This window comes from Siniperca chuatsi, linkage group LG16, assembly GCF_020085105.1.
Source record: "Siniperca chuatsi isolate FFG_IHB_CAS linkage group LG16, ASM2008510v1, whole genome shotgun sequence".
In the NCBI taxonomy this organism is placed as follows: domain Eukaryota; kingdom Metazoa; phylum Chordata; class Actinopteri; order Centrarchiformes; family Sinipercidae; genus Siniperca; species Siniperca chuatsi.
The window spans coordinates 6,796,429-6,815,322 of NC_058057.1; the positions used below are offsets into that span (position 1 = coordinate 6,796,429).

The window sequence follows — 18,894 nt, forward strand, 5'->3', positions numbered from 1 at the left end:
GACACCAAATAAACACTAAGTTAGTACAACTTAAGGAGAAATTGTGTGCAGGCAAAGCTGGAACAGTGTGTACAAATTAACATGAAATGTGAAATACTACAGGCCCTACCTCCCGGTAGAACTGGTACATCTTCTCATAGGCCAGTGTGAAGAGGTAGGTACTCTGGAACTCCAACACTATGGCTCTGATGGTGTCATTGATGTCGAATCGAGGTCCAGGGGTCTTGCTGTCTAGATGGTAGTTAGTACTCCGATCCAGCTCCATGATGGCTCTCTTGATGCACAACTCAAAGACATCTTGCTTGTAGGGGAATGTGGACTGACTGCAGCAGGGGTAGACAGAAGCCTCCTCACAGTCCTGGTTCTCCATCCACTGTTAAAATAAGGGGGAGGTTAAAGTTGATTATATCCAGTGACACTTTGCTCTATTCAGTGGCACTATTCAAATGCTTTTCAAGATCTTCAGACATTAAATTTTGAATTTTGTATTCCCATTAGGTCACATTCAATTTCTCACTTTGTTTTATACTGGGTAGTGTCAATAAGATGTCATTCAGTGTCTCGTAATATACACGTCATTACTTTAGTACATGTATATACTCAGTACGCATGCAGTGCTGACCTGTTTGAATGTCTCGATGAAGCAGCTGGTGAAGTCCTGCTCCTCTGACTGAAAGACAAAGCTCTGATTTCGCAGCTTTTGGCAGAAGTTGAGGATCCACAGCTGAGATGCTGGACTGGCAATGTTGAAGCTGTTATCCAGCATCAGCTTTCCCTTGTTTTTGGGGTTCAAAGGGTCCCCATTATCCAGAGGTGTCACACCCCAGATGATGGTGATAGGCATGTGGAGGTCCTCGCCATGATGAACCCTCTCAAACATGAAAAGTTTCTTGTACTCTGCATCGTAGCGCTCAAATGGGTGCGAGGATCGGAAAACCTGAAACTCTGCCAGCTCCAGAGACGGGAGCTTCATCTTTGGGTTGACACAAACCACATAGGCCCCGCCCACCGTGATGGCGAGGAACCAGAAGAGCCAGAGGTAGCGCAGTTTGATGACGATGCAGGGCAGCACCTTCTCAAAAAATATCCTAGACGCCTCAGAGACAGTAAACAGGCATTTGTTGGCCTTCTGACAAAGACCTGCCCAGAACATCTGGGTGCAGTAACCTCTTTCTTGGTGTGGAGGCTTGGAGCAGGGGAACACATTAGGCAGGTAGCGTTCATGTAGCACCACCACGGCTGGAAGCCATGTCACCATGAGAATATAGTTCACCAATATGGCAGTACCCGCGTAGACACCAAAACAGCGTATGGCGGTGATGTTACTGACGTAATTGGCATAAAAAGCTGCAGCAGTGGTGAAGCTGGTGACAAACATAGACAGGGCGGCATGTTGTAGGGTCACACTGACTGTCTCTGCCAGCTCAGCATGTGGCTTATCAAACTTGGTGTAGTTCCACACATCGCAAAGCACAAAGGCGTCATCTGCCCCAATGCCTACCAGGATGATGAGGGCCGTGAGGTTCATGAAGGGGAAGAACTCAAAGTTGAAGACCATTCGGTAAAGAAAGTAAGACACAATCAGTGAACTGATGATGGCTATTATTGTCATTAGAGTGATGAAAACCGAGCGTGTGTACACACACATGACCAGAAGGACGATCACTATGGCTATGGCAGGATACACTGTATCTGTGAGGAGGTAGTCCTGAAAGAGGTCGTGTTTGATGCCAAACTCGATCCCTGTGATTGTGGTGACGCCGTCTGAAGAGTTCCAGTTCTCAAAATTGTCTAAGTAAATGTTCATCATAGACTCTCCTTTCTCTGTGGGGGAGAAGAGCATGCTGTATTTGAGCACAGGTGGAGGATTCTCCAGGCTCTTGGGACTAAGGAAGTCTTTGTCCACCAGGAAGTGAAGGATTTGGTAGACGGCGTTGTACTTGGTGCACTTCCGGGGAACACTGGCGCACTTCAGCTGGTCTTTCCGTCGCAGGGCCATGTCCCAGCAGTCGGGTCCCAGTGTGCCATTGTGGTAGTACTTGGCACACGAGCGCAGGATCTTGAGCGTATGCGATACATCACGCTCTGTGATCTTCTGGCAGGACGACCTGTTGGTGAGGACGGCAATGTAGTTACCAAGTGTCCAACTGGGGCAACAGGAGGCGTCATTGGTGCGCTGACAAAGACTCCAGTAGTCACGATGGGAACGCACCTGGGAACAGAGACAAATAATAAATACACAGATAAAAAAAAAAAAGACAAGAGCCAAAAAGCTATGTGAAGCTTTTAGAAGTTATGACAAAACTAATACTGGCTACAACTGTGTCATTACCAGTCTTGACCATGGCAGAGGATTGTGCTGTTCTATATACGCACCCTTGTGTTGTCCAGATTGCACATGGATTTGATGGCCTGAATACTCCACAGGTTCTTCCCCTCAGCTGATGTGAACACCAGTCTAGAGTAACTGTCACCTGCATAAAGAAAATAGTTTTATTACTCAAATGGGAAAACCATCTTTCCTGAAATAATAAAAGTTAGGAAATATGAGACAAAGACAAGTCTACCATCTGACTGACAAAGATCTTGTGGTGGAAATAAGCTCTTATCAATGCTATGCAAAAAATATGCAGCTATACCTTCAGCTAATTTTGGGTGTAATTTCTAATGAACCAATCTTCTTTCTAATTCATTTTTATTTTAATTCCACTCAAAGTACCTCCCTAATGAAAGAGTAAATACTACTACCTACATGTTCTTTCATCATACCAGTGTCTATAATTTATAAAGTGTTGTACTGAGATTAATTTGAGTTTGCTCAAGGTCCTTGGGGGTGGTGTCAGAGTTATTTATTTCAGAGATTTTTTTGTTATTCTTCATCATCTGGTCTAAATTGGATTGGTGTCATTTCTGTATTCTCTATCTTACCTGGAACATCACAGAAGAACTCTTTACTGAAGTCCCACTCTGCTTGCCGTTTGTCTCTGTCAAAGTGGTCCTCGGGCCACCTGGGCTCTTGGTGACTGTAAAACAATGAAAGATTAGCAGTGTCTCCATTATTCAGATGTATGTTTTATTCAATCAGCCACAATGGCAACTTTAAGAAGGATGGCAATTCATTTTTAACTTTTTTTAAATGACCACAATCTTCAGTTTACTGGCACATTCAAATAATCGAGCAGACATTGTTTTCTAAGAGTCTGATATGCTTCTTCATGAGTCTTTAATAAGCTATCACTATTAAAACATTTGGCAGCAAATCTTTGCTTTACACTGTGTTTATTTTGTTCTTTGAGTTTTACAGCAGTTTGTAAGGTGTTGGCAAAACATTTACACAAATCATTATCATCATTTGTAAGAATTCTTTTAAAGGGCTGGGGATGACAATACTGTACCCCTGGAGAAGTAAACAGCACCATTGCTGTCAGTCCAATTCGAGAAAGAACAAAGGAAGACAGTCTGTTTGCACGATTTTATAAATCACCAAACGGTGAACAAAGATGTTGCTGTGTCCGAGGCTAGAAAGTCACTGATACAAAATGAAGGGAGCAGATCTGATGCTTAGGAATGAAATAAGCAGCAGTAATTGCTCAAAATCAGATGACTGACGCACCACAGTGCATAGTGGTGTCATTATTATAATAATCATAATAGTGGCTCTGTTTGAACAGAGGACCTGAGGGGGCGACGTGCAGACAAATCTTTGGCGTATGCGTATGTATGGTGTGTGTTTGTGTTCTTTTGCAAGAATGATGCTGCAGCCAGTTTTTTGAGTAATGTAATGCCTACATGCCAGTGAGCGAATGGGGATTATGGTTCAGACAGGCATTCTTTCTGTGTGTATGTGGGGTTTTTTAGGGGCCACATCCTCTGCTAGAAACGGGAAGGCAGGGTAATCAGGTGGCTGTCAGAGAGAGACTGAGGGGTTGACAGACAGAGGGGATGAGGCAGGGAAGCTTGCTGACAGCAGCAGAGGCCTCTCGTACACCGTGCGCACATAAGTAGACAATTACATCTGCAGACAGACACGTGGAGCGAGACAGAAAGGAAGACAAAGACAGCCACAGACGCAGCAGGAGAGATGGAGACAGAGAGGAAGATACAGGCTGGAGCTGAAAGGATCCATTTTCTAATCAGCAGAGTGGCGCTACAACTTTTAGAAATTATAATCTTAACCACATGGATCATGGATACAGGATACAGAATCTGATTCAGAGGGGTGTGACCTAACTGCAATGTCAATGTCATTCATCAGAGCCAAATAGATGAGTTAATTGGTAGTTTGGGAGATGCCTAAATTCAGTTTAAACTAAGGCATATAAAGCCAAAATATGTTGGCATCAATACTGGTTCTGCTTATATAGACAGAGGCAGGTAAAGCAATTCAGATATGAGCAGTGATTTGCACGGACGGAGCACAAAGGCCTGAAGAGTGAACTGTCAAAGAGATAGAGATAGAGACAGACACCAGACAGACATAAACATGCAAAGACCTGGTCTTGATTAGTGAACAGACTTCCAGTGACAGAACACAGTGGATGATTCAGACTTTTCAGCATGTCTGTCAACAGTATCCTTCAACTCCTTTGCCCCCCCCGCCCCTATCACTACCTGAGTCTCCAACCCCGGTTCCCCCTGGACCCCTCGTGAGGCTGCATTTTAGCAGCGATATGCAACAATATTTTGCTTTTGTTTGTAGTGCTGTTGATTTGTTGCCCAGTTAATGTGAAAAAAAGCTCTACAAAAATCAAGCCTTTTGAATAATGAGTAGCTACATCAATGGTAGCCCAAAGGGAGTTATTACAATTCTGGAAATGTCATTTTTGGAACAAAACTCAAGTGCCACAAATACTTTTGTGTTTTCCTGGACAATCACACAGCTTCTTGGTAAAAAGTGGGTCTTCTATGCTGTCAAAAAGAATGTAAGAAACTAGCATGGTGTAAGTGATGTGTGTGCAGTTACTTTTTGGCTTGCTCATCAGCGTATTTGAAGGGGTAGTTGGCTAGTGTGGCTTTGTAGCCTGTGTTCTTCACCATGTTGTTCCATGTGACCAGTCGCTGGCCAATGGCTGTTCCCCGTGGCTCAAAACCCTTTTGGGAAGAAAGAAAGCAACAATAAGCGAAACAAGTTTTGATAACGGAAGCAGGTTACTGTCTTCACGATGCTGATACAAAGTTATGGTATAAATTATGCAAATTGATTTAGTCGTAATACAGTAGCTATCCATTCAACTTGAAACTTACATACATTGCACTATTCAACTTTGCTTGTTCCACCCAATATGAGCTAATAGAAGCTTACGAGGAAGACAGTCACACATATCTGCAGCTGGATCACTTTCAAAGTGAGCTGGGTTGTCAACATTGCTCCTAACACATAAACAGAACCACACCTACTCAGCATTCAAGGAAAACCAAATGGAACTGATATGATCTTTAATACAGAATACTGTGAAAGTGCCGGTACTCTTTATACATGCAAAATCTCTGTCTAAGAAAATTTGATTTCTCTTTGAAGTAGACTTAGATTTTTAAACAGCTTCTGGGCATAAGCCATTTTGTTCTCCTTGATAAAAAGAACAGTTCACCCCAAAATCAAAAATACATATTTTTCCTCTTACCTGTAGTGCTAGATGGATAAATAATCATCTACCAAAAATATGTATTTTTGATTTTGTGGTCCCTTTAACACCACAAACCACACATCCTCAGTATTCAGGTCACTTTATGTTGCAGGAGGGTTAATGACATTTATCCAGAGAGGAGAGCATCATGGGTCTGTACTCACCAGCAGTGGGTCAGAGAAATCAGGCAGGTCAGGCACCAGGATGCCCACTAGGGCACACACCACGATGAGCACTGTGCACACCCCCAGCACCACCACTGGCCAATCAGCTATCAGCTCGGCATAGCTGGAAACAAGAAGGAAACTTTAAGTTAGTGAACACAGTGATGACAATACAGGACCTTTGACAACAGCTTACTCAAAGTTTTTGGGATTGCAAGGACAGCTAATTCTATACAGTATATGCCTCCAATTAGAGAGACAGAGAGAGAGAAGACAAATACTCATGAGAAATAGTCACTATATGACAAAAAGTAAAGTAAATTATGCTTGAATTTTGCAGATTTCCTCTTAATTAGAGAGTCAAATAGAACCCATGAGAGCCTCTTAGCACATGATCACCATTTGGCTGATGAGTAATTCAAATCTGTGAGAAAAGGACGAACTTGTCCAAAATGATTACATTTGACGGAAAAAAGGCGACATGAGAAGGAAATGGAAAATATTAGATACAGCCTACACCATCTTGGCTTTGCTTAAGGCATTTGCTGGATTAGAAATAGTGTTAGTAGCTGTCTCGGGTCTTTCTGTTTATACTGAGAGTCTCCATCCCTACACAAAACTCATAACACTTTTGATTTTGCCCTGAAAAAGCCTTAATCCTCTATTAAACAGTCTCTTTGATTAGGTTTGAGGCAGCAGAGTTTACTGCAGTGTAATGGAGAGACGAGGAGATGCAAGCTACTGGTTAACAGAGGCCAGGTACAGAGAGAGACGCACAACTCCCATCGATAACTTTCATGACTCACTACTAAGGAATGACGGCTCCACAGGAGCAGTAATGGATGGATGACAGAAATAAAGGGAGGAGAAGGAGGATGAGAGTTTTGCAATACAGAGCATCAACACAGGAGAAACCATTTTTGGCAGGTCTTACCTTTTGGGGAATCGAAAGGGCCTTGCAGGGCTGAAAAACAAAAAGAGGGCGATAAACCAGGTTTACATTTTGAAGTCAAACAGCCAATGAAAAACAGATTTGCAGAGACTTTTAAGCAAGAGTGGACATCTTTTCTTCATAATCCCCTGTCTTTTCTTTTTCCAGCAGCAGCATACACCTTGGGTACTGGACCACTAAAAACATTAAAACTGATGTGGCTGTCAAAACCACTTTGCAGTGAACTGATCATAATACTCCTTGCTCCTTTTCCCCATCCCTTTCAGATGTGACAGACAAGCGTAGAGTATGTGTGTTTCTAATATACATGCGCCACACACAGACAACTTTCGGACATACACAAGAAATAAACATTTACACTACAGACTGACACAGACCTGAAAATCCCTGCCTGGCTCAAACTGACCCTGAAGGATTTCTGACTGAACTCAAACCAAACCTGAAGCTTGAACCCAAATAAGGCCCCAAATGTTCCCAATAACAGTTTAACAGTTACAATTTGATCTGAACCTAAACCCACAAAGCTACATGAGAACTGCACTAGAACCTCATAAAAACCTGTTTAAACTAGTCAGATCAATCAACAAAGAGCTCTAATACACACGAGGCCACACCAGCTACTGATACATAGACACACATAAGAGGGACTTTATTTTCTTATGTTTTATATCCTGTAATGTGGCCTCCTGATCCTGGGTTGTTTGACCCACACACACACTAACACACTCTTAGAGGCGTATGAAGCCTTCAGCTCCTCAGGATCTATCTGGACTTCTCGTCAGCTCCTCCTGGGAGCGGTGGGGGAGCGTCCGGTATGCCGGGAGCAGCAAACGCCCCGGGTGGAGGGGAAGAGGAGGGAAGAAGAGGAAGTGGGAGAATCAGATACGGCCACCTGATCACAGCGGGGCTGCAAGAGATAAATGATATGGGCTAAACGGGTCAGGGGGACCCGGGACATGGGAACTAGTTTATGTGGAGAGAAGGGAGAGGGAGGAGAGTGACAAAGAGCCAGTAGAGACTGTGATGTCCTCAAATCTGCAAAGGCCTTGTAACTCCAAAAGATCTCAGTGTCTTTACATTTACACCCGGTGTTAAAATGCAGTCTCATTATCTCAGTATGCAAATTAGTTAAGCAGGGCTTGCAGACTTGTCAACAAACGTGCAGCGATCCAAATCGCATACTTTTTCTTTTTGCTTTTAGTACGTACTGCAGCTGCCCTTACAAAGTATGTACTGTTGCATGCAGTATGCATACAATTGGGACATACTACGTCGTCATAACATTGCGCCTTGAACTTTGACCCTCTTGCTCATACATCCGTCGCAGGCTACATTACTTAACATTACCTTGGAGATACAACAAAATGCCATTCTCCAACCGGAGAGCTCTGCTGCTGTTACTTTGTATTTGTATGTAGTTGTAGTTTTGTTTTGTTTTTTTCATGCATTTTGCCTTTATTAGACAGGGACAGCTGAGGAAAGACAGGAAAGGCTGGAGAGAGAGAGTGGATGACATGCAGCAAAGGGCCTGGGCTGGAATCAAACCCGGCGAGGACTCAGCCTTAGTAGCTACATGGTACGCGATTCTAACATGCAGCGTTATATTCATGCCAGTAAAGTTACACAGAATTTTTATTTTCATAGTTATCTCCTTTTGTTGTTATTAGTTATCTTTATGGATTATTTTGTTCACTTAAAGAATTCCTATTCCTATTATTACCATATATTCGACTGGTATGGAATAAAGTGTAGCTGTGCTGTAACAGTGTTGGCAGGATTGAGAATAGGATAGGAATAGGATTTTACAGGAATTCAAATTAGGCTCTTGCATATCATTGGACCCCTCTATTTGTCATTGCGTTGTGATTTGTCATTGCGGCTTCTGTCATCTATCAATCAGCTGTTATCTGTCAATGAGCTGTCATTTGTCTGTGCTCTCTCGGTGGCTCAGTTGATGTGACGCATCTTCTGCTGTCCAGAGGACTGTGGGTCAGAATAGCCAGAAAAGCATGCTAACTTGCATACTGCATAAATGCGATGGGATGCAGTAGGACATCCTGGCATTTTTGGCATGCTGCACTTGGCATACTGTGTATTGGGACATACTAAATCTTTTTCTGGCATACTAAACAGTATGGTAATATGAGTATTGGAACGCACAGATGGTGTGTCACAGGTCAAGGGAAGCTGAGGAAGGGGCCATCTTAGTCAGCAGGAAGAGACGGACTATCTTTTGGCCAAATGAAGTGCAACTGATTCATTTTTGGATCTAGCTACTAATAATAGATCCCAGCGTCTTCCACAGGGTTTTATAACAGAGATTGTCCACTTCACCTGAAACGAAGACCACCTCCACTAACATTTAAGTTTATACACTTTTATGAGATAATTGATGTGATATTTCACACAGCAAACACCATATATTTATTTATTTATTTAACAAGTGTGGCTATTGTTTAGGCTGTCATCTAGTGATGTCATCTCATGATCTGTGTGGCTTACCATCTTGGTTAATCAATTTCATGGTGGAAACTCTGCACCTTGATGCTCAATATATATATATTTTCAGAGGCGGAGGTTTTAAAGTTTACATGGGAGAGGACAGAGGAGAGTAGAATCTTTACTTCACTGTGACGGCATTAAAAACCACCCAGACAACTCCCCCTCAGACAAAGGGCAGAGAGAGCAGATGAGCCACTCCTTGGATTAGATAGACATTTTCAGACAATCTCTGCCAGTAAAGACATTTGTATAGATAAATGGTCTGCTTTAATAGCCCTGACTAAAAGCTAAGTACATTTCTGTGCATCACAGATTGTATTCACATCCCCACCGTACAAAAAATGGCCCTAATTTACCCCCAAAATGGCACAGAGGAACAGGAAGTGAGTTCTGAGGTCGGCCTCTGCTGTAGCCAATCAGGTTATTAGCACTCAGGGCATAAGTGCTGTGATTTTAAAAGTAAAATCTGCGGAATGTTATAATTAGTGGTAATGGGAAGCACAAATGAACTCGAGCTATTGGCAAGGTATTCTACTCCACGGGGTAGGTTGTAGGAAGGCTGTAAATCCTTTTTAAAGTTTCATTGGACACATTAATATGACAGCCAGATGTCAAGTGGCACAGATTTAAAGCACAGTCTCCAAATACAAGTACTCACAGACACAAACAGGGAACCGTTTTTGCTATTCTGGAGATACATATGCGATACATAAGAAAATGTTACTCGATTAAGTTATAGATTAGAATCTGTTTTTTGTATTCTAGCTCTGGGAGACTTGTTGATGCTCTCAAATATTGAATTATTCTTGATTATAATAATATTACTGACTTCTTCTGTAAGGTGGACTTCAACTTCCCTTCAACTTATAAAGTGACCTTTAACCTGGTTTAAACCAACAATGTCTAATGAAAACCACATTTTTGCTGCCCTTCTTTGAACTAGTAGCCAAGGGAAAATTCTGTATCGCTAATGTAATTCTTTTCACTGTGCTCTGCCTCTTGGCTTTCCATGTATGGCCTTGAACTGCAGACCTCAGGACACAGATATGGCCCAAAATAGAGGAGAAGAGTTATTGGAAATAGTTGGAATGGATTCATAAAAACGCTTTCAGGCATATCTATTTGTCTACAGAAGGTCTGTTTTGAGTTTTGGTCTGCAGCACTTTATGTAACCATTTCAGCCAATTGGAAAGATGCGTAGCATACCTGAGCCGGCCATTTGGCCCCAGAATTTCAAAATGACAAAGATGAGATAGATCAAGAATCCCTCAAGTCAATAGCAATAATTTATCCCCTTTTCATAAAACTCAGGTGACCTTTTCGTAGTGGTGTTAGGCGATGAATTTAAGATCTGGCAAGTTGCGAACAACCTTTGTCCCTCAATTTCTATAGTCCATAAAACAAAGAAATAAGCCAAGGATACACCACCAACAGATCTTAAAGACATGAAAATAAATGAAGAGGATAAAGAAAACGCCACAGAGGGGTGGTAGGAACAGAGAGAGGTAGTGTTGACTGATGATCACAGAGGCTCTAAATTCTGCAGGATGACAACCCACCGTGTCGAGTTTCCTCCCCGACTCTCTGATCACTTTTACTCATGACGCCTCTAAAGCAAACTCTCTCTTGCTCTCCACATCCAACTTTCTATCTCCTCACTCACTCTCTTTCTTTCCCTGGCTTCTACTCTCTCTCTTATTTTCATTCCCTCTCCCCTGGCCCTGAGTAACCTTTTAGTGTTATTCTATTTACCAGAGGGAGAGTGTTTCTGGATCACTGGGCTAATTAATAAGGTAAACACAGACCGCCAGCCGCTCACTCAGCACTGTGCTGACAGAGGAGAGAAACAGAGAAGCAGTTGGGGACCGAGTGAGTGTGAGGGTTAGCTGTGTATGTGTGTGTCTGCTTACAGGCCCAACACACTGTGCAGTTTTGGGCTGTCCCAGATGAAAGTTGACGATCGCGAGAGAAATGTTTGTTGGCTGATTGCTGATTTAGAGATTTAAGGTTTGAGTGTGCTTGAAATTACCTAATGGATATTAGGGCTACGGCCAAAACTTGTTTTTTGTTTTATTGCATTTTCAAAATATGGGTCTTTTATTTTTTGTCTATTGACATCGTAGTGCTGTGATTAATCAGGCCTTCATTGCACAATGTGATATGCCACAAAACTAATATTGTACATTCAGACACAAACTGTGACCAAGATTTTATTAGACCCATCTTATACAGTGTGGCGTGTAATAAACCTGCAAGAAAGTGTATGTGAGCAAGCGTATCAGTGAGAGATGTGTGTATGGGAAGAAACTGTATGTATCTATACTATAGTATATTATTTGTAGGTCAGACATCATTTGTGTGCAGAAAATGTCCACCTTAATTCATTCTGTCTCATTGCTCTCTTTAAATTTTCATATTTTTCTTCAAACATGAAAAATTCTGTTTTAGGTATTTTCTAAGGTCAAGGTCTTTTGGAGGTTGTTTGAAATTTCTGAAATCAAAACCAAAAAAAAAGAAAAAAAAAAGAACTCAGACCAGAGTACACGTGATATTGAAAACATTTCTTTTGAATTACTTAACACCTGGGAACATAAGGTATTGAGGTGGATATTTCTGTGATCTGAGTAAATGTGACCATATTTGCCCACGAATGCATGTGTGTCTGTATGTGCGTGTTACTGTACAAGAGTGTGTACATGTGCCTGAGGGGGACGGTTCAGAGGAGGGGGACGGTTCAGAGGAAAGGGGGAGTTAACTGTCAACAGACAGGCGGGTAAATATTTCATGAACAAGGCCTTCAAGTCGGAGCAAGAGCAATTAGTGTCAACCGTCAGGCTGCTGGGCCCGCCTCACCCTGATTAGTGCCTCGCTGGAACGCTGCACACAATTAGAGGCTCGACCTAGCCATGAAATAGGTACAAGCGACTAGTGCTCCCCATCCAAATGACATCACGAGACTAGTTAGGCAGAAAAATACTGCACTGTGCCTGATAAGTAGACCTGTGTGTGTATATTGATACAAAAACTCTTATGGCTAAAGCAGAATACTGAGAGGGATATTAACAGTCCCCCAGAGTGAGCCTAAGTGTATGCTGGGATGACGTTAACAAGACTGTAAATATCAAATAGGCCCATAGGGGGTAAGGAATAAAACTACATCAGTGTTAAAGGTTTGTGAAGTAGAAATAATTCAATAAACAATTCTAATGTTTGAAAACTGTTTAAGTTTGCCTATATTCATAGGTAGACAAAGTCTAAATAGTACCTTTTAGCCAGCATGTGACAAATGACTTTTGTCTAACAAAAAGGCCTGAAAATGAATTACGATGAAATTAGTTGAGCAGTGTTTCTGGAAACAAGTAATAAAATCCATCTTTGAAACACTCATATCGATAACTAAAAATACATCACAGACACTTTGTCTATCCAATTGTTTTCAATACTTTTCTGGCTGCGCGATATAGTAAAAAAAATATATTATTTTGACAGGTATTACAATTGTGATATGATTCATGTTTAGTGGGAATTATCATTTTTGTGTCACAATTTTCATTTTCACACACAAAAAAAAACCTATTAAAATCATAATGATGTGACATTTGTTGTGGTCTGCACCAAACAAACATGTTTTCTTACATCTGGAGAACAAGACTTGAAGGCCAGGGCATCTCTGCAGCACTACATTATAATGTTGTTTTGTCACACATTTTACCTTCATCAAAAAATTACAGCTTCTGCGATTTGGATATTGCACCTGGCCATATATTATGATCGACAATATTTCCATTAATTGTGCAGCCCTAGCTGTAACCTCAAAAATGTGACAGAGAGGAATTAACAAAAGAAATCTTAAACTATAATTTCTCAGAGGAAGACCAATGTTGCATTAAAAAAGCAGAGATAATAAGTTAGAGGAAAGCTAGATGTTCTGAGGTACATCAGCTTCAGCAGTAACAGTGTGATTCACAGGGCATCATGTTTCTAACAGGCCTCCAATAAACACTGGAACAGGCCCATGATGTTTAAACACAAAGTTTAAATGGAGGTCAGCTGGGGACACTCTCCTCTCATTATCACAAGGGGGAAACCAGAGAGGCAGAGACATGGGACATATCGTAGCAACATAAATGTAGTAACTGCTATGTAGTGGAAGCTATTATGCATTTCCATAAATCTTTGTGTATCTGTGCATCATGTATGAATGTGGGTAAATTTTTCATCAGCCATGTCTGGATATTACACATTACTATGACAACAAACCACAAGCTTCTATATATGTTTTCATATTAAAATGCCGATGGTGGTGTGAATTTGTCAGCTGTTATCTATGAAAATGTGATTTGCTGTGGGAATCAAAGCACTTAAATAACTAACTACAACTACGACTAACTACAACTGAAGATTATCTTCTCATGCTGGTGGAGTGAACAAACCTGCCAGTGACATCATACCCCACATTTATCTGGATTTTGTTTGGCTAGCAAACCTTTGAAAAATCTGTAATTGTGATGAATCTGTAAGGAATGTCACTACTGCAGGTTTTCCAGCACCTGTCCATTTTCATTACTTTTAAATGTTTAATTGGGTGAGATAAGAATTTCCTCTGCATGCTATATAGAAGACAACAAAATGTTCTCAAAAAAACAACTTGTTTGTAGGTCAGAGATCCCAAACAGCACCGAAAACCTTGTTAAGGGAGCTGTCTGAAACACCTTCCCCTCTAAGACATTGGTGCATCTTGCAGTTTGGAAACGGCAGTAAACTACTTTTTACATATTCTGTCTGTCTATCTATATTATATCTATCTAGGGTTGCAACAAACAAATATTTTAATTACTGATTAATCGGTAGATTATTTTTGCCATTAATTGATGAATTGTTTGATCTATAAAATGTCAGAAAATAGTAAGAAATACCTTCACAATTTACTAAAGCCCAGGGTGACGTCATGAAATTGCCTGTTTTGTTCGACCAAAAGTCCAAAACCTAAAGATACTCAATTTATGATTACGTCAGACAAAGAAAAGCAGCTCACAAATTAGTAGCTGGAACTAGCGAATGTTTGGCATTTTTGCTTAAAAATGTGTTAATTGTTTCAGCCTTATATCTATCTATATTCTGAAGCAGTTAAAATGGAAGTCATTGTGTTTTCATGTCTGCGTGTGTGTGTATCCACTGGTGAGCATGGCCTTTTCTGGCTGCACCTGCCAGTCCCCTGAATTCTTGGAGATGAAATACGGACGCACACAAATTCCAGGCATACAGGCGGGATTTCAACACTGTAGCCAAGAGTTACAAGCTGTCAGTCAGTGTGACGTCTTCATTGTGGCTGCTCCTCGCCTCATCTTCATGACTTTAAGCTCACAAACTCAGAGCCATGCAGAGGCAAGGGTGTGGGGCAGATGGTACAGAAACCTCCTAAAAGATCTTTACATAACAAGATCATTCTTTTTAAAGTGTAAGAAAAAAACATTTAGGATCCTATGCTATTAAAACTGTAGCCATTTATGTGATTAGTACAACTTTCTACTACAAGGCAAAATATGGTCTACAACTGGTGTGGAGTGCCAGCAGGAATCTCCGTTCCAGGTTAATGAATGTGCCTGGCCAAAAAAAAAAACAAATCTGAATCTAGAAATCCTTCTTAACCTGCCAACCTTACACTGCATGGTTGAATGCAACTGTAAGCAAGCCAGCTGTAAGTGTGGGTGTGTGTGTGTGTATGTGTGTGGCCAGCAAGAACAGCAGGGTTTCCCAGACGACCTCCAGAGGTGGAACCAATGGTTTTCACCTACTGCTGCACCAAAGATTCTTCAACTTCCTCCCACAGGCATCTGTTAATACTGCTTGCTAAAAAAATAACTCTGACAAACACAAAGCCCATGGAGCAGGAATCATGATCAAACACGGTCACTTTGAGAGAAATCAAAACCAAAGAAGTACACGGACTACACTACAGAGAGACATTTGGATCAACCTAAAACACAACCCCACCTCTCCAAATACAAAACACATTTATTTTAGACCATGAGGAGAAACTTTGAGGAGTTGCTCATGCACAGTGAATTCCCCTTTGAAAGCAAACACACCTTATTAAAATAAGATGAGTCACTTAGCTATCATTTAACAAAAAGGTTTGTGAAAACCAAGTTTCAACGTGCATTTAAAAAAAAGGAAGCATGTCTAGGCAAAGGCAACATTTCTCATTTGAGAGATGATTTAGCTACTGATCATGCTGTTCAGGGGCAAGCAGGTAAACATGAATTAAAAGACAATGCGATAAGCCACGTAGGAATTAAAGCCCTTATTAAGCTTTTTTCCCCCGAAGGGTACAAAAAGGTTCCTACACTGTACAGCCAATACAAACTACCTCAAAGCTTAAAGTCAGCACTTAAACCTCACTGCCAGTCATTGTTTCCTTTGAAATCCAGTATACCGGAGCTAAAATATTGATAAACATATACTAATACTTATTAACTGCACTGTCATAAAATCCTCCCTGTACCAGATTCCTCAATCCACTACTGACATATGATCTAGTGTTGATTCAGAAATTACCTGTAGCTTCACGCTGACTGTTGATCTCATTCATTATTAGAAAAGGTACAGAGAGAAAAAGGCGATGTCAAGATTTTTTTGTAGAAGGTTCATTTTTCACTCTGCACCACTTTCCTAACTCCATTATTACCTCATCGCACCACACCATCAATCTATTTTCCTCTCGCCTTTTTTTGTCATCGCTTAAGGTCTGACTCTAGGGTGTCTGAGGACATGGTAGCTGTGGGGTCGCCATTTATTCTTTTTCCTTTTCTCAGGCACTCTCTCTCTCTTTTCCTCTCATCATTTGCTAGCCTTTATCTGGTACATTTTTGTTCACTGATTTCTTTGGTTTTGGAGCAGCGCTGTGCCATCTCAGGTTTGTCTGGTGATATAAATTTAATTCAATTAAATTTTATTTATATAGCGCCAAATAATAACAGAAGTTATCTCAGGGCACTTGACATGTAAAGCAACTCTAGACCATACTCTTTATAATATAGACACCTGGAGTAGCTGACAGTTGCTCCAGCCTCATTTATCAAAAGTTGAGTCTTAAATGTTTTAGGCACTCTTTTCTGTGTTTACACTTTTATCTACACTATGTGCAAAATTACTAGTATGTATTCTATTTTGTTCATGTTTCCCATTGGCACAGTTTATACTGTATATATTCATACGATAAAATAAACAGTAAAATCAATAAACAAATGAATTCTCTTGATGAATTACCTAGTAAAAACACGTTTGTACACCCTCCAAGACACTCTTAAGAACATCTGGGGATTTCCACACAGGCAATTAGAGAACTGACTGACTGTATTGCTGTTGCACTCACCAATTGATTTACATGTGGTAGAGCTGGTTTGTTATTTTAGTCTGGTGACCATGTTTTTGGTCAGTTCATTTGGAAGAAGAGTAAAGGCTTGTTTGCACCAGCCCCCTTTTTTCAAATTGCCACTGCTAATTTTACCTGTAAGCCTGCTGCAGCCACAATGACAAACAGCTCCTGTTTTGGAAAAATGTACTCACTGTATGAGTCTCGCCTCTTTTTTTTTTTTTTTTTTTAAAGGCAGAGCAGACATAAGCTCTGTTTTTCAGAATTGCAATGTTATTTAGGGCATCAAGGAAAAGAAATGTAATTGTTTCAGTTTCAGTGTCAAGGAGCTCCCTGCAGAATATCCAGCATTTTATTTTGTGCATACAGCCGGAAAATGTAATGTTTGTGTTATAAATCAACAAATAACTGATATTGTTGATAATGTCCACTTAGTACAACTCAGTACAACCAGTCAGTAAAGCATTTATTTTGCTAGTCTATAAGATACACCCCAAACTGATCAAAGAAAATAAAGCCCTATGAACCCAAATATATTTTGCCACAGTCCGGACACATGTAGTAGTTTATCCCCTAAAAAAGTGCTATGATAATCTTAACCAGCCAGCAGCAGCAAGCCATTTTTATCCAGCTGAGGCCTGGCTAGCTGCTCAGACAGCTTATGAGAAGTTATGACAATGTCGTGCTTTGATCCTGCTTTATGGGACAGCATGGGCCTTTGATCTGGGATGGCTATCTTTATGGGCTTTGCTTCATACTCAGAACTATACCATAAGACTGAGGGGGGTACAGGAGGGGTACAGAGAGAAATTAACATAGCTACAAGAAAGAAAGAAAGAAAGCAGGGAAACAGAGTAAAGGTGAAGAAGAGGAAAGCAGAAGGCAGAGAGCTCTTTAAGTGGGGAAAAGGAGAGGGAACAACAGGAAAATAGTTTGGTAAAGAGGGACAGCCTAAAAACAAAAAGTCAGAAACGTGTGCTAAATATCTAAAGACTGACTCTAAAATCTGTCACATTCTGACTCATCTGCTTCATCTCTACTGCTTCACCCTCCCTCAGTTTTCTGCTTATCGCTCTTGACCTGCCTCAGGTAACACTCAGAACAGGCCAAAAAGTTTAGCAGTTATCATCTTCACTAACAGCTGGCTGCTTCACCTGACATCACATCGCATCACATAGCCACCAATAGTCAGCCCTTTTCCTCCCACCACACAAAACCTCAAGGTTAAAGGTACCCTGTGGAGTTTTTGACCACTAGTAGCACTATGAAGCAATGTTTTTATGAGTGGGTCCTTGTTTTGTTTGTATCACATGCATGCCTACGAGCACGGTCTCAATCTGTTCCACTTGAAATGGCAGTAGTAAGGTGTCAAGAAATGTAGCAATATGTAAGCAAAGGCAGTGAAGAAGAGCACTGCAAGCTAGCAAACATGGACGTAAACATTGCATAAATTTAAAATATCTTTTAAAAATCAACTTTGAAAATGTTTTATGAAAATGCATTCAACACATTTGTTAGACCTCAAGAATTCACACAATGCCCTTTGGTGAGTAACACTGAATGTAAACAGAACTTTCTTTGTTTACAAGGAAACTCCACAGGGCGCCTTTAATGTTTGTCGTGCACTTCCTGTGGAGCATCAGGACACCTGAGTACAGGTATACACTATAGGCTATCCTACCCACTGAACAAGGGAGTGTTTTTTTTAATAAATTTAATAGCATTACTATTAATATTAATATATTTTTGGATACAATACATAAATTGTATTGTAATTGAAATTTGCAAACTACCCAAATGGCTTTTTCCCAATGTCTATGAATGTGCTTATACATGTTCTAGACAGCATTAAAATCACTAACCACTGCATGACATATTTAAAATCACCCAACCTTCACCCGAAAAAAAAAATTCTTAAATTGAGTTTTAATCTGCAAACAGAAAGCATCCACATTCTTCTCCTAGTTCCCTTTAAAACACATTGACAACATATCAAACTATTCCTAAAAATACCAGCAAAGCCATGCATGTACAGTGACGTGAAAAAGTGTTTGTCCCCTTCTTGATTTCTTATTTTTTTGCATGTTTGTCACAGTTAAATGTTTCAGATCATCAAACAAATACACAAGTAAACACAAAATGCAGTTTTTAAATGAAGGTTGTTATTATTAAGGGAAAACAAAATCCAAACCTACATGGCCCTGTGTGAAATAGTGATTGCCCCCCCTGTTAAAACATAACTTAACTGTTGTTTATCACACCTGAGTTCAATTTCTC

At 40.7% G+C, this 18,894-nt stretch overlaps 1 protein-coding gene across 4 annotated transcripts in view; it reads right to left on the reverse strand.

The window, feature by feature from the left end:
* Window positions 1-18,894, reverse strand: part of disp1 (dispatched homolog 1 (Drosophila)) — a 94,793-nt gene that overhangs the window by 2,538 nt on the left and 73,361 nt on the right. For all 4 annotated transcript variants that reach the window (XM_044170341.1, XM_044170340.1, XM_044170343.1 and 1 more), the window contains 7 exons: window positions 6,723-6,752; window positions 5,789-5,912; window positions 4,964-5,091; window positions 2,929-3,023; window positions 2,377-2,474; window positions 623-2,212; window positions 110-373 (listed from right to left, as the gene is read on the reverse strand). In XM_044170341.1, the coding sequence (XP_044026276.1) occupies window positions 110-373; window positions 623-2,212; window positions 2,377-2,474; window positions 2,929-3,023; window positions 4,964-5,091; window positions 5,789-5,912; window positions 6,723-6,752 (2,329 nt within the window). The remainder of the gene's footprint in view (window positions 1-109; window positions 374-622; window positions 2,213-2,376; window positions 2,475-2,928; window positions 3,024-4,963; window positions 5,092-5,788; window positions 5,913-6,722; window positions 6,753-18,894) is intronic.